Source organism: Echinops telfairi, unplaced genomic scaffold, assembly GCF_000313985.2.
Source record: "Echinops telfairi isolate 266 unplaced genomic scaffold, ASM31398v2 ScPeMD7_70;HRSCAF=299, whole genome shotgun sequence".
Taxonomy (NCBI): domain Eukaryota; kingdom Metazoa; phylum Chordata; class Mammalia; order Afrosoricida; family Tenrecidae; genus Echinops; species Echinops telfairi.
Window position 1 is genome coordinate 66,053,213 of NW_022103968.1, and position 22,651 is coordinate 66,075,863.

Sequence of the window (22,651 nt, forward strand, 5' to 3'; positions counted from 1 at the left end):
CATTTGGGCCACCCAGGGACTCCCAGGCTGTCTCAGAAAAAAGCACAGCTCGTCCCTAAAATATAACCCACCGGTGCCCATCTTCCTGGGTTACAGCAGAAAAGACTGGGCATAATAATAAGACATCAAATTTCGGCAGGCACAGGGTGAGGCTCAACGCTACAAATGTCTTAATACAAACACTCTAGGCTAGAAACATCGTGCTTCTCTTTGTCGGATCCCCTTCTTAATCTCCCATGCTCAACGGACCTTCCTTTACAGCTCTACTCGAGAGGACACGCCCACCAGGCCCACCATTCACTGGTACAGCTGGGCTAGTTTCTTGTAGGCAGTAGACCCGTTCTGATTGGCTGTGCTTTCCTGATGGTTAAGTACTTTGAACATGGCACCTTATCATCTCTGATCCCCCTTTCTCTACATATACATAAATTAAAACAATTCCTAATTAAAACGTTCTTGTCAATTTCCTTCCCTCCCATTTGCCCTTGTAGCCTTAGCCCAATCTTTCCACAAACATTTTTCTTACTCAGTTATTTTCCATGAACAAACCTCTAGTGCCTCTGACAGACAGACAGACAAACAGACAGACAGTCCAGCCACCTTTTTCATAGCCTTCCATTTACCCTCCATTTTCAGTGAAGCAGAGTTCATCAACGGGTACAACAGAATCCGCAAAAATATTTTTTTGTTGCTTTTACAATTTAATCTAATTCTTAAAAGTGACTTTAAATGTATCCCCAGAAATTTCTTAGACTATGCCACCATACTTAGGGCCCACAACCATATGCTATTTAGGGTTTGGCCTATTCCAAACATGTCTTTTTTTCCCTCTTCAATTAACATTGAAACCTCGTAAGAGATTACATGTCCTCTTATTCTTCTTCTATGTGTCCCTCAGAGCTGAGCTCAGCACTGGGCTTCAGAAAGGCACATACTACCTACTTTGCAAAAGTGAAATAATTCTGGGTCTTTCTCCTGGTAGAAGGACCCACAAGCCTCTCTCCAACCAAATGTGTTCCCTTTTCCTCCCGTGCCTCTCCCTGATGAGCGCGTGCCCGTCAATCAGGGCTCCCTGTCAGCAGCGTCACACGGGCAAGCAGAGATGATCAGGGGAAGAGGGAGGGATGGGGGGAGAGTAAGAGGGCACACAGTGTATCTCAGCTGTGGACGCACGCTCCTGGGAGGAAGCTCATGTTGAACGTTCTCGGTTTAAAGCTGGCAGGCTTCAAGACAGTACGTATAGACAGATACCCAATGACCAGCCCCAGAAGCCATCCCCTTTCTGCCCCGAAGCAGCCACAGAACTCCTCGGCCTGTCAGTCCACGCAGCCCCTCCTACTCCTGTTTGCCAAGCAGCCGCTCCCTCCAGGGCTTGCTGCTGGTCCTTGCAGGTTCCTGATACCTCCTCTTGCTCTGGTCCCACAGGAAAAGCTCTCTTGCTCAACGAGAATGTGCCTAACATACGTCTCCTGTTTGTGTCTGAGGAACACTATGCCTTTAGAGAGCTTAAGCCACTTTCACTCAGGGGTGTCTAAGCTGGGTCTGGAGGTGCTTTGGGGACAAGGAAACAGGCCAAAAGAATAGTGGCTCCAGGTTTCAAGTTCTATACCCTGAGTCAACAAGGCAAACGACTTTTATTTCCTAAAAATAACTTGTTGCTGTTAAAAAAAAAAAGGTGTGTGTGTGTGTGTGTGTGTAACCAAATGCCCTTAAAACCCCCATCCTCCTGAGAATTGACCCCAAGATAAGCATTTGGAAGTCGGGTTCAGGGTTCAGCTCCATAACTTGGATCACCACTAACTCTAAACCCTAGGGTCGAGGGAAACCTTTCTCCCTTTTTCCCTGTAAGGCCAGTGGAACCTGTTGTTCTGAGGCAGAGATACCGGCTTACAGCAGATGAGCCAGGATAGGAAGGTTCCCAGGGAATGGGGGACGGTGGGGCTAAGAATTCCCCATGGTGACTGCTGGGAGATACAGAGGCCAGGCTCTGCCCACCGGGGCAAAGGCTCTTACCTTGACCCCGCCATCTGACTTCTTGTTCAGTAGGCTTTTGGCAGCTGTGAAAACAAAGAGGACAATGAATCCAGCATCGCACCGTCTCTCCAGCCTGAAGTCCAGCAGCCAGGTCCTCAGGAGACGGAGTGTCTGACCAGGGAGCCAGGCTCCGGCATCTGGAAGCACTAAGTGAACTTGAGAAGTCACGGCATCTGTCCTGCCTCTGGAGGAGGCCCCTCTGCGTGAAGGGCATCTCGTGCACCCTCAGAGCCTTCAAGGCAGTGCCCAGGATTTCCTGGGCGCCGCCGATGTGCCTCTGCCGCAGGAGAGGGATCAGCTGAAACAGGGACACACTCGGAGGAGAAACCGGTGCTCATTAATGGAGCTGCCTGGGACACTGGGACTCTCCCTTCAACAGCTTCCAACCCAGGCCCAGAAGCAGAGTGTCGGGGTGAAAGGGTGCGGGCTCAGGCCCTCGGTGCCATGGGGATCGGTCATCAGGACGGCCAAGCTGGAAGGATGCAAGACATCTCCTGAGTGTTCAAGAAACAGAGCGTCACAGCTCACGAGGGCACACAGACCGGGACCACCTACAGGAGGGTTTCGCCAGGGGGCTGAAGCCTTGACTGGGCAGGTCCTCACCAGGCTTACTTTGCCCTGAGCCTGCTCTCTGGACTCAAAAGCAGAAAAGACTGGGCATAATAATAAGACATCAAATTTCGGCAGGCACAGGGTGAGGCTCAAGGCTGATGGGCTCTGTGTTTATACCTGGTGACACGGGCTGGCCACAGAGGGCACAGGAGGGTAGCAGACAGTAGGCGGGAGAGTCTGGGAGGCATAGGGTGGTGGAAACGGAACTGTCTGTTCCATTTGGGTTGCCCTGGCCACAGCTTGGTTCCACGACATGCTGGCTGTGAGACTCTGGGTGAGTTACTTAACCTCTCAGAGCTTTACTTTCTTAACTATAAAGTGGGGATTAGCAGGGCCTGCGTCTAGTGGTGGGGACCAAGGGACCACACCTGAAAAGCACTGGCAGTGTGCCTGGGATCTATCAAGTGCTCAAAGAGTGTTCACGGTGATCAGGACTGCTACCACTCTTCCACGCATGGGGCCACTCCCACCCCAAACCGTGTTCTCTCTCTCTCTCTCTCTCTCTCTCCAGTGAGAGCAGAGGTACTTCCGTCAGGAGAATCCGGACTCCAAAGATGCCCTCTGGTCTCATTCAGGACCAGGTCCCTGTCACGCTGGGGTGAGCTGGAGCTTTTTCTTTGAAGTGTGGCTGACCGCCTGGCTCTTGTAAATGCTGAGCCGGAATCTGGCAATCCCCTGGGAAGAGCTGGGAAACAAAATGCTGACGCCTAGCCTACCCACCCAGAGGTCCTGATTGTATTGCTCTCGGATCGGATCTGGGTGCCAGGGCGTTTTTTTACAGGCTCCCACATCACAATTGTCCAAGACAGACAGGGCTGTGAGCCGTCGGCATCCCCACTGTGACTCATTCTCCCCATTGGACGGATGAGGAAACTAAAGGGGAGTGAGGTGCTTAGGCGGTGGCAGGGCAGGAGCCCCAAACTACTGCACTCTAGTGTTGGTCCTAAGAACATGGGAAGTCAACCGTTTCGAGCGACTTGGCTTCCTCCCTGGGGTCTGGTGGTCTAGCGTGAGCACTGGCAGGGCAGGCCAAAGTGCTGCTGGAGAGCTACAGTCTGCCTGGACCCCTGTCGGCAGGTCGGTTTCTCAGGCTGCCTGGAAGAAAGCTCTCCTGCCGGCCAGCTCCACGTCCCCCAGGCCATTGCCTCCTGAGAGTCGGCAAGCGCCCAGCATGCACGGCTGGTTAGGGGGCTTCGGAACACCAATGCGCTTGCAGATGCCAGGTTAGGTCATCCGTCCGGCATGCCCATCTCAGCTCGCAAGCAGGGGACTGGTCTCCCTGGTGAGTGGGCCTGGCATGCTGGCCCTCCTGGTGGGGTGGCAGGGAGCCGAGACAGGCGGTCGGGGAGGACTCATGCCACGTACCTTGCCCGGCCAGGCCGGCGGCGCTCGCGGCAGGCGAGGCGGGGGCGGAGCTCTGCCTGCCAACTGAGGGGATACAATCTCTCAGTGCACAGAGCTGCCGCAAAGCCACGGGGGCTGCCAGCAGCGAGCATGCCCCAGCCGAGGCGCAGGAACCCGCTGGCCGCCCACATAGCAGCGCCCAGGTGGCGTGGCCAAGCCAGCCAAGCTGGGGGCGGGGGGAGCAGAGGCGACAGGGGGCTGGGTGGTGGGGGGCAGGCTGATGAGGCAGCAGTCTGGGGGCCTGAGATGGAGCAGAGGAAGAGGCCACGGCTCTGCTGGCTGGACGTGGCTTCAGCACCTGTCCCACAACAAGCTCAGCAGAGCCACAAGGGTTAACCGAGAGGCCACCCATCCCCTAAGGTTGTCGGGAGAAAAGTGAGTCTCCCTGTCAGAGCTGCTCTGCTTAGGACGTAAGTGAGGGCATTATCAGAGAGCCAGGAGCCGAGGGAGCCCTCCTCCCTGCCACACTCAAAGGAAAGACCCCTGACCACCGCGGCCCACCTACTCAGAGGCACAGGCCCTTTTGGGCAGGGGTTTTCTCAGTCCAGATCTTATGGTGTTCTGAGAGTGCAGATGATGGAGAAATGAGCCCTCAAAAAACCCAAACCAAACCAAAAGAAGCCACAAAGGCTGTGAAGCAAACACAACCTAGAAGCTCTGATTTCACCTCAAGCCCAGCTGATAGAGTCCGGGGCTAAGCTCTGCTCACTGAGCAAACAGAAAAGACCAGGAGAGCTGCCATCCAGGTGGCTCCTACTCACAGTGATTCCAGGTGCTCAGAGTCAATCTGTGCTCACAGCGTTGTGGCTGTGACCTGGCAAAAGCACATCACCAGTACTTTCTTCTGAGGTTCCTCTTGGTGAGTTTGAACACGCAACCTTTGGGTTAGCAGCTGAGTGTGCACCCATTTGGGCCACCCAGGGACTCCCAGGCTGTCTCAGAAAAAAGCACAGCTCGTCCCTAAAATATAACCCACCGGTGCCCATCTTCCTGGGTTACAACCACAGATCTCATTCCAGACTCCTAGACATAGGGCTTGCTGGCCCCGTCACGCTGAAATGACCCCAGCAGAGCCAGTCCTCGGACCCAGGGCAGGGGAGCTCAATGCCCAGGAGGAGGGAGGAGGCTCTTTAGGGACGAGTGGGAGTGCTTTTTGTCCTAATAGCTTGGTTTCCTGACCCTAGGACACAGGTTTCCTGAAACAGGGTGGGGCAGCGGTAGAAAGATGATGTGGAGGCCACAGGAACGGCCCGTACGACTGGCTTCCAAGATGAAAGAAGAGAAGCAGCAGTCTGTCTTCACATTTCTTTGACTCGGAAAGGAGAGGTGAAGATCACTGGTCTAGTGAGCACAGTAATGCCCTTGAGTGCCCTCTGGAAAGGCTCTCAATCCCAGAAAGTCGAGGCTGTAAGCAGTTGGGAGAAGCAGCAGGAAGTGGGGCTGAAGTGCCACCTCTAACAGAGGCGGCAGCAGCAGGCAGGACTCTGGTTACCATTTGGGAGCGATGAACCCAGAATCACAGTTGTGCCCTCACAGACACCCAGAACAAGAGGTCACAGGGGCCCACTGTCCAGGCCTGGTGCCGCTGGAGCCCTGTGGGGCAGAGCTTGTGAAGCTCAGGGTCTGCTCACCTGCAACATCCTCAGAGCCGGTTCTCTGGTAACCCAGCCCCAGTGGGAAGAATATTCTACCTAGAAGTCGCTAGCACTCCCATTTCATCCCCTCTCTACGACTGTGCTGAGAAAAAGCCTTCTCTATGAAAATGAGAGAAGGCGGGCGGGGTGTATATGTGTGTCCTGAACCAAAAACAGCAAAGCCAAGTGTGCTCCCAAGTGTGTGGGGTGGGGGGTGGGGGTGGAGAAAAGCTAGGGAATCAGGAAGACCTGTTTTCAGTCTTAAGGTTATTTTTTTTTTTTCCGCTCACGGAAAAGCCACTGAGCGTCCCAACTGCATTCAAACAACAATGGGGGTAGGGAGAGGGAGAGCTGGAGTGTCTTGCATCTTGAAAAAGAAATGTCGAGTGGACTTCCAAATCATGAATCCTCACTCCCGGATCCTCGTGCAAACGGAGCCAGGTCTTTACCCTGCCCCTCCTGCTGGTCTCCATGCCTGCACGCTCCCAGCTTCACGATGAGCACAGAGAATAGTTCCAGCCTAGGTTGTCGTGAACGGGTCAGCGCCTGGAATAAGCTCTATTCACAGTCTCTGCTTGGACACAACAGAGCGTGGGTGTCTCCATCAGCAAATGAGTGGAGGAGACGAACAGACTCACTACATCCTCTCTCTTCTCTTCCAGCACATCCTCCAGGGGTCTGAACTGGCTAAAAGCTCAAAATGCTGCGAGCTTTCAGAAAATTAAGTTAGGAATCTCGGAGACAAACCGAAGGTAGGCAGGTGGAGGACTCTGGAACGCTACTCGGATGTCTGAGCCCAAGCACAGCCCATCCATGGGATCCCGGGTCAGAGGACCCGGTCGCGCAGCAGCCCCTCAGCTCAGGATCCTCCATCACCCTGCTCAAGGTGATGTCCGGCAAGCTCCGGGCTGCCTGAGATGGCAACACCTGCCTCCTGACCCGCTCACCTCAGAGAACGAGAACGCCCTGCTGGGAAGACATACCTGAGAAGTTCCTGGAGACGAGCATGGTCGTGAGGATGGCGCCCTGCGGGGAAAGGAGGGTTCTGTGAATTCAACGGACTCGAAAAATAGGTGGCCTAACCTCAGGCAAATGCGGCTCCTAGCTAGAGGCAGAAGACACCAGGCCTCTGGGCCCTCCCACATACAACCTTCATAGCTCAGCCCCAGCCAGGAGACGGGACGGCCATGGGTGCCCTACCGAAGCACGATTTCAGGATACTGTAGCCCAGCAGGCAAGACTTACCTTCAGTTTCCTCCGGGCATTGAACTTGCGCAAGCACTCCACAGTCTCCTGGCGATGCATCATGGAGGCCACTGTGGATCGTTGCTGGAAACCAGACAGACAGGCCCGTGAGTCCCCAGCCCAGCTCTCTGCCCTCCCCATGACCCCAGCACTAATGGTGTGTCCAGGGTGAGGTCACATACACAGCTGGCACTCACCACCGCAGAGTTGCTCCAGAGAGAAAATGAGCTCACAGATGTGAACATGCTTTTAGCAGGAAAGCACTACCCCAAACTCAGGGTGACGTAATCTGAACACTAAGCCATCGCTGATAATTGCTGCTCCGGGACAATGCCCCAGAGAACAGCCACTCTTCCCGGGATGGGAGAGCACCCTGGTGTCGTGATGCTTCCTCGTAACTGCTCTCTTCTAGGCGTCTATCGCCAGCAGCGAGCGCCTGGACGGCCCCTGCTCTTCACGGAGAACCAACTGCTCCCCCCAAGAGCCCCTCGGCACCCATTTGCCACAGTCTGGAGGGAAGCTGTGCTCCCAGGGGAATCATTTGAGAAGGAAATGATTTCCTCTCGTCCCTGCCTCCTGAAACAGGGTCTCCTGGAAGCGCGTGACATCCCCTTGATGACCCGGGGTCGTCAATGATTACACATTGTCATAATGAGTTCCGCAGGGACTGCTGAGATAGAGAGGACTGTGGAAAATGTGTGTCACAAAAATGATCCCTGAACGTCATACTTCCCTCATTCTGTTTGAATTTGCTCATCCCCTCCCTTGACTAGGGGCTACCTTGGCCAGCTTGCTTGGAAAAGACAAAACACAAAAGCCAATCCTACAACCTGGGAGCCCCCAACCCGCCCTCAGTCCTGGGTCCACTGTCCTTCCTAGTTCTCAAAGTAGCTTCCTCAATCTTCTCCACCTTTCCCCAAGCCTGTTTCAGGCCGCCCGCCTCCTCAATGTAAACTTCTGCACAAGGAAACAAGCAACTAAACAAGTATTCCTTCAACTTCAGCCCCTCGCCCTCACCTGCCTTCACCCCCATCACTCCTCACATGCAGGGCCGAGCCCTCCAACGGGACTCAACCACCAACCCAAAGAAAACAACAACAAAAAAACCAACCCACCAATCAACTACCAACCCAAAACGTCTCCCTGATCCATCCATGGCCAACTGAGAATGCCACTCCTTTCTCCCATCATCTTGCAGCTGTCTGAAAGTGCAATCTATGCTCTCCTCCACATCCCCGTCCCTCACACCTCTCCAAAAACAGGCTTCTGTTCCCACCATGGAGGCAACGAAACCCTGGCCTCCAACTGGCTCTGCCAAGGAATTACTTCCCACCTTTACCATGGGCGCGACAGCACCAGGTAGCCCCTGCTCCCAAGCCTGCTCCTCCACCAGGCCTTCCCATCCTCCGCCTCCTCTCCCCATCACGGTCCTGGAGTGCCAGTGCTGGCCAGCTTTCCTCTTCCGGCAGCAGTACGGACTCCAGGAAGACTCGGAACAGCACAGACCACCCCCCTCTATAGAGCAATAACCTAACCTACAGGAAGAGGCTCCATAAAACAGGGAACAGAGTCCTGGTGGTGCGGTGGGTGGTGCGCTCAATTACTGACCCCAAGGTCAATCGTTTGAAAACATCAGCCGCTCCATGGGAGAAAGCAACGGCTTTCTACTCCCTTACAGATTTACAGTCTCGGAAACCACTAGACAGGTCTACTCTGTCCTGTCGGATCACGGGAGTTGGAATTGACTTGTACTAGCAGCAAGCTTGGTTTGGTTTAATCTGTAGGGACAGATTTCTAGCTATCCACTGATGTCTCCACTCAGAGGTCTCCCAGACTACACTCAGCATGTACAAAACTGAACTCTTTTTCCCCCTCACAAACCAGGTCTTCTTCCTGGCTTTCCTCTGCCAGGGAAAAGTACAGCCCTCTCTCTACTCTGAACGCCAAAATCCAACTGGTTACTACATCCTTTTAATTCTAACTCCCAAATCTCTCTCGGATTTGTCCACTCACTGCCACACTGCTCCCTCCCTCCCTCACCAGCGCCCTTGGCTGAAGAACTCAGTCTTGCTTAGATAATTACAACAGCTTCCTGCCTCTAGCCTCTGTATTCCTCAATTTCATTTTCTAGTTCCAGAGCAATCTTTCCCAAGCGCAAATTTCATTTCCGCTTTAAAACTCTCCAAACGGCTCCTAAGCCTTTCAGAATAAAACCCCAACTCCTTAAGCAGAAGCTTGTATGTCACGGAATCTTTTTGGCTTCATTATCTCACATTTCTGTGGTGGAACCCCAGTCCACAAAGAAATCACTTAACATTCCTTGAACATGCCCCCGTTTCCCACACCAACTTCTGTCTCACAGCCGTCATGCTAGGGACCTCTATTCATCTCTAGGCACCATGTCAAAGCTTTCCGTTGTCACGCCGCCTTGAGCAAGCCCATTCCCCACCAGGGACAGGTGATGTTCCCCAGTTCTCACTAGACTCTTTTATTACCTCCTTATCTCCAGTGACCAGACATTCAATGAGCCCTCAATAAACAGGAATAAGTAAGTGCATCCTGGGCGACCGGAAGTCTAACTACAGTCGAGCCTCTTGCTTGAAAGCACAGATGTCAGCTTGATCGGACTGTGCATGGAAACAGAACCCGTCGCCCTCATTGCTCGCCCAGAGGGCTGTCTTAGGAATTCAGCACCTGAGCTTCGGTGATTGAGCTTCAGGAGGCTCTCTTGGACTACGTGAGGTGCCTTCTGTGTATGTGCTTGGTCGTGGTCACATTAGGGCTGTAACAGTGGAGAACGGGGTCCGCACACCCAGCTTTGACTATGCCATCTCTCCTGTCAACACCCCGAAGTCTGCACAGATCAGCCTAACCCTCCTCCAGCACGGAATGAATCACACTCTGACGACACTGAGATGGCCTCTCTCAGCTCCCCCTGGGGACACTCTAAGTCCTCTGCCCTCACGGGGCCTTCTCCCTCGGAGGCTGGAGGAGCATCCTGAGGGTCGGCGCCTCGCCCCGTATCCCTCCACTCCAGACAAGAGATACTTACGCAGACCCATGGGTGCTTCAGAGCCTGGTCAGCTGTGATGCGCTTTGCTGGGTTAATGGTCAGCATCTGGTTGATCAAGTTCTTGGCTTCAGGCGTCACTGTATCCCACTCTGGTGATGGGAACTGAAGAACAGAATGTGGGGGAGCAGGGGTACGTAGTGTGTAAACCTCACACTCTGAAAGGCAGGCTGGCTCTGCCTTCACCCCAACTCCTATAACTAGGGCCCCTCAGTGTGACACCTAAAATTGCCCTGCAGAGAGTTGGGAACCCCCCCCCCCCCCCGAGAATGCTGCAGAACTTTGATCAACTTAAAAACTGGGTAAGGAATCAAGGCTAGGCAGAACATCAGAGCCAGATTGGAAGGGCCCTCTGTCATCTCTGGCTCTCTATCCGAAGAACAGAGAGGTGCCCAGTGTTCCACTGCCGGGGAGCAGCGCCCAGTCTTTGAGCACACTACAAGATGTCCTCCTGTCCTTTGCTGGTGACAGATCAAAGGGCTTCACCTGGCTCCTTAGTTTTATAGCTACCAGGAAAGGCTGTGCAAACGAGTCGCTCCCTGGGACGGGAGTGGCAAGAACTGAGCTCCGTATGTTCCTCCCTGGGTTCTCAGAATCACACCACACACACTGATAAACACACTGCCCAGCACCCCCCACCCCCCCCAGCCAGGGCCCAAGGGGCAGAAGTGCTGCCCTTCCCGGCTTGGTGGCCCCGCTCTCCAGTGAGCACATCCTTACATCATAGGCTCCAGCCTTGATCTGCTGATACAGCTTGTGCTGATCCTCATCCCAGAAGGGAGGGTACCCCACCAGGAGGATGTACAAGATGACCCCTATGAGAGAGAACACACAGGTCACAGGGTCAGCCAGCTACTTCCCCGAGGAACCGAGAAAAGCCACACAGGGCTCAGAGCCACCCAGAAAATCAAAGGCCAACCCAGGGTTAGACATGGGGGCCAGCCAATAATGCTGTATCCCTGACCTCACTCTGCTCCACACTCCATGTCACCTCAGGGAATTACTCAGGCAGAAGCCATCCTCTAGGCCAGTGGTTCTCAACCTTCCTAATGCCGTGACCCTTTCATACAGTTCATGTGGTGGTGACCCCCAACCATAACATTATTTCTGTTGCTACTTCATCACTGTCATTTTGCTACTGTTATGAGTCGTCAGGTAAATATCTGATATGCAGGATGTATCTTCATTGTTACAAATTGAACATAATTAAAACAGTGCTTAATCACAAAAACAATATGTAATTATATATTGTGAAATACTTATTTCTAGTGAAAAAATAAATGAAATTATGTCTTGAAGCATGGGATAGCATGGGTAACCGTCTTCACGCTGAGTACTCGTATGTGGGCGTGTCTGCATGTGGGCGGACCCGCCTGGAGGAAGGCAGTCCTAAGACCATCAGACATAGGTGCTTTCTTAGGCGACCCCTGTGAAGGGGTCGTTCAACCCCCAGGTTGAGAACCACTGCTGTAGGGTGTGGACAACCCCACCGCCATGAAAGAGGCAGTGGAATCCAGGAAGCCCTTGGGGAAGGGGTGTGACAGGACCAGCCACCCCAGGGCAGTGGAGCAAACACCACGACTTCACGTGTACTAGACCTCGTGGCCTCCCGACGTCTGGTGATGACGCTGGCGAGACGAGAGTGCCCTAACACTGAGAAGCAGAGGGTGTGGAATGGGCTTACCGCAGGCCCAGATATCCACCGGCTTTCCGTAGGGATCTTTCCTCAAGACCTCAGGGGATAAATAACCCGGGGTGCCAGCAAACCCTGTAGCAGGAGAGAGGGCAGAGCACGCTGAATCTGCTTTCTCGCTCATTAAATCCCCATCAGCAAATTCCCCCAAGTCCTTTTTGCCCTCCTGCTGCTTTTGCGTATAAGCTCCCAGCACCCGGGCAGCAACAGATGATAAGCTGGGACTCTTGTGTTGCTCGGAATGGAAAGCAGAGGGCAAGTCCACATGCCTTCCAAGAACTCCCAATGCCTCCCCAGAGGTAGCAAGAATGCACAGCCACAGCACTGACAATAGCTAGCTAGATTCCCTGTCACGCTAGGCCAAGGGAAGCTCTTTGGACACCCCACCCCCGGCAGTCTCTGAGGAGGCCAGGACCATTAAGGGTCTGGCTTCTAGTTCTGCAAGAGGAAGGCTGATCAGGAAGGGAAGGAAGGGCGGGGGCTGCATTCCAGGAAGACAGGGTCACCCTTACCAAACCAAGCCTGTTGCTCTCCCTGGACTTCGATGGCTAGGCCAAAATCAGCCAGCTTGACGGCGGCACCCTTGCATTTACTCGCCAGCAACAGGTTCTCCGGCTGCAGAAGAACAGTGAGAACCTTGTAAGGTGCCCACCCAGGGCCCCAGGCCCCAAAGCAGCCTGGTTTAGGCCCACGTAGTACCACTATCCGGCACCAGGTGGTGCCAACGCGCCACAAGTGGGAGACAAGGAGGCGTCTGGGTAAATCACCTTCAGGTCCCGGTGGACAATGTCATGCTGGTGGATATGGTTAACGCTTTCCAGAATCTGATGGATACAGTGGCTGCAAAAGCAGAAGGAAGAGAGATGTCAGTGCAGGGTTAACGGTTCCACCGTGACCACAGGCGGCAGACTGAAATACGGAAGCTGGGGCCACAGCCTCACAGAGGATCACTGGATGCTGAGCTCGAAGGGGCACTGTGCATTGCCAGTTCAACCGCTTTTTCCACATGGTCCGGCAGATGAAGAGGCTTGATAATGGTCTCATCATGCCTCCTGCTGACTGGAGAGGCCAAAGCACAATCGGCCAGTGTCCAAGGTGTCAGGGAACACTTCCCAGGCCCACAAAAAAGAGATCATCCAAGTCTGCCCTTCCTTCTTTCTCTTTTCCCCAACAACTCTGGTTCTTGGAGAACAGGCTTGCGGTGGCAACCAAGGAGGCAGAATCCAACTACAACAGCTCTGCTACTTTTAGGCTGGGGCACTCATTCACTCAAACCTTTACCAAGAGTCTATGGGGCATCGTGCTTGGAGCATAAGATACAAAGACAAAATGAAGGCAAACAAGCCCCTAAAGTAGATCATCGAGTAGGGAGACCAAGCAGACAAAACAGGGACACAGATGCCTTAAGAAACAACACATTTAACTACAATCAGCATCATACTCACGCCACAGAAGTTATGCCGATCCTCACGACCCTGTAAGGGCAGGGTAGAACTGCCCCTGGTGGTCTCTGAGACCGGACATTTTGCAGAGAAGAAAAAGCCTCACTTTTCTCCCTTGGAAGGGCTGACGAGTTTGAACCATTGACCTGAGGTTAGCAGCCAGCGCAGAACCCACAACGCTACCAGAGTTCCTTAAACGAGCACTGTCCTGGTGTTGTAGGTTCTTAATCCAGGTCATCCACCTCCCAAGCCACTTAGTTAGGTGTGAAGTTCAAACTCCTGGCCATGAGCCAGCATTGACGTCTAAGCGCGGTGGTTTTCAAGCAGGGTAGGTGTGAGGAGAACAAGGGTTTTGGCCAGCCCCCTACTCCTGGGAGAGTTGACAATGTCTGCAGACATCTCTGGTTGTCACATCCGGGGGGACTACTAACCCTGGCATCAAGTGGGTAGATCAGGGATGCCGCTAAGCATCCTAAAATGCACAGAGCAGCTCCCGCTACTAAGCATCAGTCCAAGATGTAGCATTGAGGCTGAGAAACCGTGGCCTGAACGCTGAGGCTACAGACTTCAGAAGCTCCGGGGTACACGGAGCAGGAAGGTGGGGTGTCGAGGTGCACTGGCCTGCATGATCTAGACTTACTATTCCTTTCTCTACAGTCTGTTGCTGGAGTGCCCATATGGGCCATGGGGACCCCTAGGGTCCCGGGGGGTGGAGGCTCAAGTCTCCCCGTGGGATGTAATGGAAGAGTGGGCCTAAGATTTTCAGACCGGGCCGAAGAGGCGAGTCTCCACAGAAATGTATAATTAGAACAGAGCTGGGCAAGCAGTGAGAGCCTTCTGGCCAAAAATGGCAAAAATGTGAAGTGTCCCAGCAGTTAGGCCAAGCCCACTGGTACAGTCACCCGCCCCCGCCCCCGCCCCCAGGGGCCCTGAGCTCTCACTGCTCCCCTGAGCCTCCTCCTGCCCCTAGCTCGGTCCTCCCTCAGCCCCTGGGTTGGTCCTCCCCTGCTGGCATTGGAATTCATCTCCCCACTTGAGAATTTTTCCCCCCGAGGCTGAAGCATGCATCTGAGGTTGATTGGCAAACATTGGTCTCTCAAGGCTAAGAGATTCGGTGGAAACTATATTCCCCCACTATCCAGAGGCAGCCAGATAAGCTGCAGGCAGGAGGAGCAAAACCAGGTTGTAAAGACATCACCTTCGGAGAAAACCTGGGGCCAGTGGAGACAGGAGAGGCAGGCCAAACCAATGCTGGGAGCTGTGGGTGGTGGGATCCTGCTGTATCACTGCCGGCCCGGCCCGTGGAGGAGCTGCCAGGGCCTGCAGGGAACCTGGGGGCTGAGGGCTGAGTGGAGGGACCAGGTAGTAATGGAGGCTGAAATAGCTGAGAAGATTCCAGATGGACCACTAGTCCAGAGGTCTACACGCCTCAGGGCAGAAACCATATCTTCTGCCTCTCTGTCCCTCGGCTCAGTCAGTGCTGATGCTGCGAATTGCCCTGAGTGGACTGCAGCTCACGGGGATGCCATATGTGCAGAGAACCGCTCCACAGGCTTTTGTGCCACGCATTACCAGCGAATCATAGACTGCAGACAGGACGAGGTATAACTGCCCCTGTGGGCCCGTGAGTTTCCTAGCCCGTCAATCTACACGTGCAGAGAAAGCCCCCCTCTTCCTCCTGCAGAGCAGCTGGTGGGTTTGAAGCACCTGCTTTGTGGTTAGCAGTCCGATGCTTACCTGCCAGCCCCACCAGGGAGGGCACCGTAACCTCTCCAAACTCACTGCCATGCCTTCAATTCCGACTCATAGGGAGCCCATACGAGAGTAGAATTGTCCCATTTCTGCGAGCACAAAACCTTAGAGGAGTTCAAAGCCTCATCTCTTTCCCGAGGAGCAGTCGACCTTATGGGCAGCAGCCCAGGCCAACTCGTAACCCACCACACCAGCAGGGCTCCTGAACCTAACTTCCCCACGACTATGCAAGTAGGCAACACGCCTGTCTCCTAAGCGGGGCTGCGGTTTATTTCAATCCCGAGCCCCAGCTCTACCCTGGAACGGGAGGTCCTCGTGAGACCCGCAGTGGCCCCTTCCCTCACCTAGCATCGGCTTCACTGTAGTACTCTCTGGCCACGATGTCTTCAAACAGCTCTCCACCGGTAACACTGAAACCAACAGAGAAGGGTTAGAACAGGTGAGGAGCCGGCGGCCACGCCCAGTATCCAACCAGGTAACAGAGTCACAGCTGAGTCCCGGTGGAGCTACGTCACGAGAAACCTTGACTCTATGCGCTTCATCTGAGAGCCCAGAACACACTGGACCCTTTCATGACCCAGGGCCCTGCTGGAGTCCCCGGGCCCTCCTTCTTTCTGGGCATTCTTCCTCACTTAAAGCTTACCTAAACCTCAAGCAGACATGGAGCAACAGAGCCCTAAGAGAAAGTAACCAACGGTCCAGAAAGTCTTAGCCGTTTGTTTGGTCACTCCTGGAGCACAACTCAAGCTGAAGAATGCTGAGACCAAGGACACGCACGGGAGAGGCGTTTCGGGGGCTGGAGGAAGCACGTCTAACACAGCACACCCGCAGCCAAAGGGGAGGACAGAGCAACTGGAGCCTGGGGACGACCTTTGATTTCCTAATGTTTAAGGTCATGCAAAGAGCTGTGCTCTCCGTTTCCACCAAGTTAATACGCCAAAACACAAGACAGACGTGTCTGCACAAGGTGTGCTGGGGAACAGAACTGCTAAAGCCAAGGCCACTGCTGGGATTCCGAGCGCCAGGGAGACGTGCCCCCTCCCCACTCCTCCCTTCAGGAGCTTTGGACAACAATAAGTCCCAATACCAGGAAGTTCAAAATCAAGTCCTTCCCTCAGGCCAAGGAGAGGGCAATTTGGCCCAGGCTACAGACCCAGCTCAGACCTCTTCCCAAGGCTTCATCTTGAGCCAGCTGGAAGGAAAGGCCGCCACACCCTCAGAAAGAGGCACTTACAGGTCAAACACGAGGTAGTGAAACCCTTCTTCAGAAATACTGTCATGGAGGCGCACTGCAAGAGAGGAGAGGGGGACAGAGATTAACAGAGAGAAAATGCAGAAATCCTATTCCTCTCCTCCGGCAGTCCACCCCCACCCTGGCCTGTCCGCCTCGCTGAGGGAGCAGTCAAGTGAGGCGGCAATGAACCAAATACCCCCCAAGTCCAAGGTTACATGGCCAAGGAGGGAGCAATGCAGCCAGACCCCAGTCACTTGCCACCAGCTCAGGCTGCCTCAGACATAGGTGAGAGAGAAGTTTCATGGCTAAGAAGTCAGATAAGATGAAGAAAAGCAGAACCCCCCACGAGAGAGGCCGGTCCTCAGGAAGCTGGTCCTGGGTGAACGGCGCAGGACACCAAGTGTCTCCATGGGACGGAGAGGCGGGGTGGAAAGGGGCAAGATGGAAAACCTGCCACACCCTCAGACAGGTTCGCAGTTCGAATCCTAGGGGCAACCCCCCAAAAAAAACAGCAGGCACGCAGAGACGTGCCTACTGCAGGGCTATCTGTGCACAGTAGCCGAGGCACGGAAACAGCTCAAGGGCTCACCCAGAGGACAGGAAGATGGAATGTGGCACCCACATTGGGATGTGATTGAGTCAGGAAAGAAAAGAAGTTCTGGCCCAACATGGACGACGGAAAAAATGGAAAAGGCCAAACACCCTCTGAGCCCACGGAGTTACACTTGCCAGAGCAGGCAAATGCAGAGACCAAAGTGCCTCGTTCTCAGGGGTAGGGGCAGGAGTGCATGGGGAGGTTGCTGCTCTAAAGGGCACGGAGCTCCTGTTTAGGTGAAGAAACACTCTTGGAAATGGGTGGCGGTGGTGGCGGCAGCACAGTATGCCTGCTGCTATTCCGGTTCACAGTGACTCTACGGGCCAGAGCAGAACCACTGACCTTGTGGTTAGCAACTCAGTGCTTAACACACGGGACTGACTACTAGGGACAGTGGCAACAGCCTCATTGGAGGTGGAAAGGCAGGATCCGACATATACAGTAAGGATGATGGTGATGGGGGTGGAGGGGTAGTGATGGTGCTGAAGGAGAAGCCCTGGAAGCAATGGCGCACAGTCAGGCAACAACAAAGTTATGCTTATTCAGCACTCGCAATTCACCAGGCCCGGTGTTAGGCTTTTTATATACATTCAATTCCACAAACACTGATGAAGCACCTACTGTGTGCTAGACTGTGCTAGGTGGTAGGATGGGGGGGGGGCAGTCAGAGTCCTGACCCAAGGAAGTTATTATTCTGACCATCATGGTGAGATGAGAGAGAATCCCATTAGCTGAGCACACTGGAGGCTGAGAGACATAACATATCTTGCTAAAGGTCAAAGGGCTTATCATGGTGGGTCATGGTATAAACCCAGTTCTCTCTCTACACCACTGTTTCCTAGCAGAAGGATGGGCAGCCCACCCGTCCTGGCAACAAAGCAGCGCTGTCAGGAAACCCTGCCCATGAGTGAGCCACGGCGTCCTCAGAGACTGCCATCGAGGAAGGGAAGCGCACAAAGGAGACTAGAGCCAATCAGCTGCAAGAAACAGCTGACCAGCAGGCGCCCCTCCCGCTCCCTGCCCCCACAGCTCTCGGCAAAACACCAACCTAATGTCTCCTGAGAGCTCCTCTTCAAGCTCTTTCCCACAAAGCCACCTTTGGGTTAAGTGCCAACCCTTGAGCATCAACTAATGCAAGCACAACTCGATGCTGGGTGCCTTGGCCAACTGTCTCCTCGGTACTGCCACTTTCCCCACCTGGACTCTCTAGACGGGGCGCTTCTGTTCCAAAGGGCTTTCCTTTCTACGGCTTTTGCTCCAAATCCCGAAGAGGTTCAGGAACACTTAAGGAATGGCCAGATACCAAACAGACTGGTGAAGTCCTTGGATATAAAGAAATCCCCCCAGTGGCATCACCAGCCGGGACAGAGAGTTTCGAGTGCCCGGGTGACATCGTCAGAGGGGTGGTGCCCAAACAACCAGCTATAGAATTGGGGGCAGGTTTTTCAACAGAAGCTTATTCTTCTTAATAAAAAGATCCCTTTAGTTAAGTATAACAAGCAAACGTTTTTTGTTTTAGTAAGCCCAGCTTACATGAAGCAATATACCTACAAGGTTAAAACACTATGCTAATTTTCTTTTGAACCTCCGAATGCCCTCTGGTCAGAGCCGTCATTATTATCCAATTACAACGTCACTTCAAATCTCGAGGTTTCATCTGCACGCGCTCTGAGCATGTGCAGTTTATGGCCACTGCTGCTTTTATAGTTGCTGATTATATCTGATGTTTCAGCTACAATCAACCTTGTGGTAAATGATATTTGTAAACCTACCTCAATAACCTTTCTGAGAATGAAGTAAGAATAAGAAAAAAAAGGAAAAAAAAAAAAGGGCTTCCACTCAGTTATTATTAATGTTATAATTCAAGGGAGATTTCACAAAACCATATTGCTGTTGGTATTCACATAAGAATATGCAATTTACATCCATTATTCTATGATAAAAATTGATAACAAACATTACTAAGGCTTCTGTGTGGTCTGATACAGGACGTCTGGGTGGTGGTGGTGGTGTGTGTGACCATGAGGGGCCTCCCTGAGGAACCCCAACCCCAGTGTCACACCACCTCTCTCGTGGCAGGCTGGGACTGCCAGCCACTGAGCAGCAGCTCTGTTCCCTCCCTTAGACACCCATCTCCCACCAGAGCAAAAACAGGGCAACATGGAATTCAGGGCCATGTGCCGGCGGCATTTCCCGTCGCTATAGCCCTGTGTTGTTCCTCGCCTGCCAAATGAGGAATCGGAGGCCTGCCAGGGCTGGAACCAGGTCCCAACAACTGTTTATACTTCATGTTGCCTACCTTATTTGAGCCGATCTGGCTACTCAATCCCACATTCCACCCCAAACTCAGGGTTTCTAAGATTTACCAAGAGAGTGCAGGAGAGGCAGCTCTCTCCTGATGTTTTCCCCACACTGGGGCCAACAAGCTCCTAGACCTACAGATGACGGGAGAAGAGCTTTTAGGGCAGGCAGACAGCATGATAGCCAGTCTCTGGGCTCTCCCACCCACCCCAGCTCAGCACGTGCAGCCCGCCACCCTCGCTCTCCGGCGGGCCTCTCGGCCCTCGTTCAGTGCCTCGGTGAGCCCTGCCGCAGTTGCTGCTCCCTTGCTTCCAAAAGGACTTTCCATTTAATTAAAATTTTGCTATTAAAAAGCATTAAAGTGTGTAATACAAATAATCCCCTGGAAATCAGCTGTCCCAGAAGCTAAAGACCAGCTTCATTAGGGAGGTGACGAACTGCCACAGGATGGTGTGCTAACAGGAGAGTAGGTACAGAGCAACAAAGCTAACAAGCACTCCTGGGGGAGCCTACTGCCCAGCCCTGCTGGGGCCTGGCCCCTTGTCTGCTCTCTCACCCAGACCTCCCCGCCCCCCAGCACAGTGTGTGTGTGTGTGTGTGTTTGTGTGTGTACGCGCGTACAGGATAGAAAGTGCAGGCACCTATGCCTATGCCCAGACATGGAGACACTGATGCAAATAAACACCCTCACTCATCCTTTGCCAAGAAGGCCACACACAGAGCCCAGGTGGGAGGAGGCCCAGGGAGCTGGGAATTAGAAGACAAAGTACGGTAAAGGAAGCCTAAATTCTCCAGGCCACCCAGCCCCAAGCCTGGCTTTGGTGTGTACCCCCAGGAAGATGCTCACCAAGATCTCGGGGAGTACAGGGGAAGCCCCTGACTCAAGTAAGCAAGCAGCATTATTTTCATCTGAATTTGTTCAAAAAATTAAGAGGGAACTGGGGACAAGAGAGACTTGACTGGGACTACCATGTTAGTCCCTACCCACCAGCTTCTTGACGCTAATGATCAAAATTATAACCAACCCACCCCTACTGCAGCTGGCTCTGTGTGCCAGGCATCGAGCCGAGTGCATAACATGCTTTGCTTTACTTAACCCTTGAATTCACTCTGAAGTGGGTCCGACTAGTACTTGCATCTGACAGGAGAAACCAAGGGTCAGAGAGAAACTTGGCTAAGGACACTCCAGGAGGCAGGACAGAGCACTGGAGCCCAAGGTGAGGGTCCTTGATGGTTTAGAATCAGCAGGAAGTCAACTTCTCCAACCTTCCCCATGAGCCTGGACACTCTGCGTCCTGAGACGTCATTCCATTAACAACTGCTGACAGGCACCTCTGCAGGAGCAGCGTGATCACAGACACGGCTGCACAGATACACATGTCCCTGCCACCATGGAAAACCACACTCGCTGCCCCTGTGGGCTTCCAAGACTGTAACTCAGTATGGGAGTAGAGAGCTGAATCTTTCTCCCGTAAAGCGGCTGGTGGCTTTGAACTGCCAATCTTTTGAATCTCAGCCCTTCTTGTAACCACTAAGCCACCAGGGCACTCTGGAGCTTCCAGGCAAATGGAGACGCCCCACAGGAGGTCAGCAAGTACACAGCTGTGCTCTTGTGGTAGGCTGCTGGGATGGGCACCTGGCCTCACGTTGCGCCCACGGACCAAATGCTGCCCAGTCCGGTGCCATTGTTGCCGTGACTGGATGAGACCTGGACTCCCAGAAGTGACCACGGGCTTTGCACTGGCTGATTTTAAGCCGTCGATTCCCAGGCCATTCTCCCCAGTCCATCTCTGTGTGGAAGCTCTGCCTAAACCCGCAGCATGACAGCAACATGATGATGTTGCTCACCTGTGAGTGGTGGCCACTCAAGGGAGCATGGCAGGAGAAAATTCTACCCCCAAACCACCACTGCCTTCACACAAGGACTTCATTAACCACGACTGTGCTGAGGGGCCCGAGCTCGGCACAGGGGGTGCTAGGATGCGCGGACTAAGACTGTGACGGCCAGCCCATTCTGAGCTAGCGGGATCGTGAAGGACAGGGAGGGCCAGGCAAAGTCTTGACAACAGAAAGATCTGGAAAAAAGAAGCGAAGCTATTTGTTCTATTTCTGCAATAAAGCGGATGACTGCTCTTTAACATCTGGGCCAGGAAGAAAGGGCAGGGTGAAAAACCTAAATACCTTTTTCTCAATGTCTTCACACCAAACACTGTAGCTAGTTCCAATTCTTTAAAAACTACCGGATAATATCCCACATTTTAACTAACAGATCTTTGTCCGAAAAGAACTGAAAGAAAAAAAAAAGAAGTCACTGTAAACAAGGCTGCCCTTTACTGCACAGCGGACCCATGACACTATGCATTTGTCAAAACTCAGAGGAAGATGCCCTAATGGGAACTATGGTCTTCAGGTAATAAACATCTATCAATACCGAGCCATTACTGGTAATACATGTGCTACAAGAATGCAAAGTGTGAACAGGAGAAAAATGTGCTGGGGGAGGAGGTACACAAGAATTCTGTATACTTGCTGCACACATTTTTCTTTTTCTTTCTGTAATTCTAAAACTGTTCTGAAAATTGAATCCTATCCCTCCAAAAAAATAGTCTGCAGTGAAAATACAGGTGGAAGGCAGTCCCATCGTCAGGGCCGGCGAGAGACCGTGGACAGGGACTGAGGAGCTGCAGGTACATTCAACGCTTCCTTTTTTCTCTGCAACATTTAAAACAACAACAGTTGCCACTAGTAGATTCTGACTCACAGATCCCCCTCCAGCCCCTCCCGACCAGGTGTGGGGCCCCACGTGTGTCACAGGGGTGCGGGTCTCATAGGATTTTCAATGGCTGATTTTTAGGAAGCAGAGTGCCAGCTCTTCCTTGAATCTTCAGGCCCTCGGGTTAGATGCCCAAAGTGTCACCTGTCACCTTCACGGGCCCCAGGTCCAAGGCTAACGGGAGCCTGGCCTAAGAAACCTGTGACCTGAGTTGGGCCAGGGGGTCCAAGAGAGATCAATTCCATAAGTAGGGACCTCTTCCTTTCCCTTTCGTAGACTTCTCTTGTTTGCTGAATCCAGACACAAACAGCTCTGGTAAGGGATACCAATGGGGAAACAGAGTCACCGGCAGATGAAATGGCCAGAGCTCAGACACAAACTAGCAAATCCCACACTCAAACTTGGTGAGTGCAACACCACAACCCCTGACACGGACCTTTGCTCTAGCAAGTCTGGTCCATGGACCAGCAGCAGCAGCAGCACCTGTAGATGGCTGGACACGCAGAATCCCAGGTCCCAGCTCAGACCGACTGGATTGGAATTTTAACATGACCCCAGGGGTGATGCACATTAAAGTGTGAGAAGTGCTGCTTGAACCACAGTGCTCCGCTATGATGGAAAACTGCTGGGGCTGCTCAGCACGGAGGCAGACAGAGCCTATTCATTAGAGGCACTGAGAGCAGGGAGCAAGCAGATCACAGGCGGAACCCACTCCACTCAGACTTCAGACAGCCCGCACACTGGGTCGCCTCCCTCAGCTCCCCGGCTCTGGCGGTACTCTCTCTGGGTCCACTGTGAGTTCGGCAACTTGGTAACCAACAGACTTTTAACTCCTGGTACAGATTCTCTCTGAGGGAGGAAA

At 53.2% G+C, this 22,651-nt stretch overlaps 1 protein-coding gene across 1 annotated transcript in view; it reads right to left on the reverse strand.

Annotated features, from left to right (window-relative positions):
- Window positions 1–22,651, reverse strand: part of CAMK2G (calcium/calmodulin dependent protein kinase II gamma) — a 61,018-nt gene that overhangs the window by 18,330 nt on the left and 20,037 nt on the right. The window contains exons 6-16 of the mRNA XM_045291699.1: window positions 16,121–16,175; window positions 15,231–15,296; window positions 12,460–12,532; window positions 12,205–12,307; window positions 11,684–11,767; window positions 10,720–10,814; window positions 9,982–10,104; window positions 6,930–7,013; window positions 6,668–6,710; window positions 4,012–4,074; window positions 2,014–2,057 (exon numbers count right to left, since the gene is read on the reverse strand). Coding sequence (XP_045147634.1) covers window positions 2,014–2,057; window positions 4,012–4,074; window positions 6,668–6,710; window positions 6,930–7,013; window positions 9,982–10,104; window positions 10,720–10,814; window positions 11,684–11,767; window positions 12,205–12,307; window positions 12,460–12,532; window positions 15,231–15,296; window positions 16,121–16,175 — 833 coding nt within the window. The remainder of the gene's footprint in view (window positions 1–2,013; window positions 2,058–4,011; window positions 4,075–6,667; window positions 6,711–6,929; window positions 7,014–9,981; window positions 10,105–10,719; window positions 10,815–11,683; window positions 11,768–12,204; window positions 12,308–12,459; window positions 12,533–15,230; window positions 15,297–16,120; window positions 16,176–22,651) is intronic.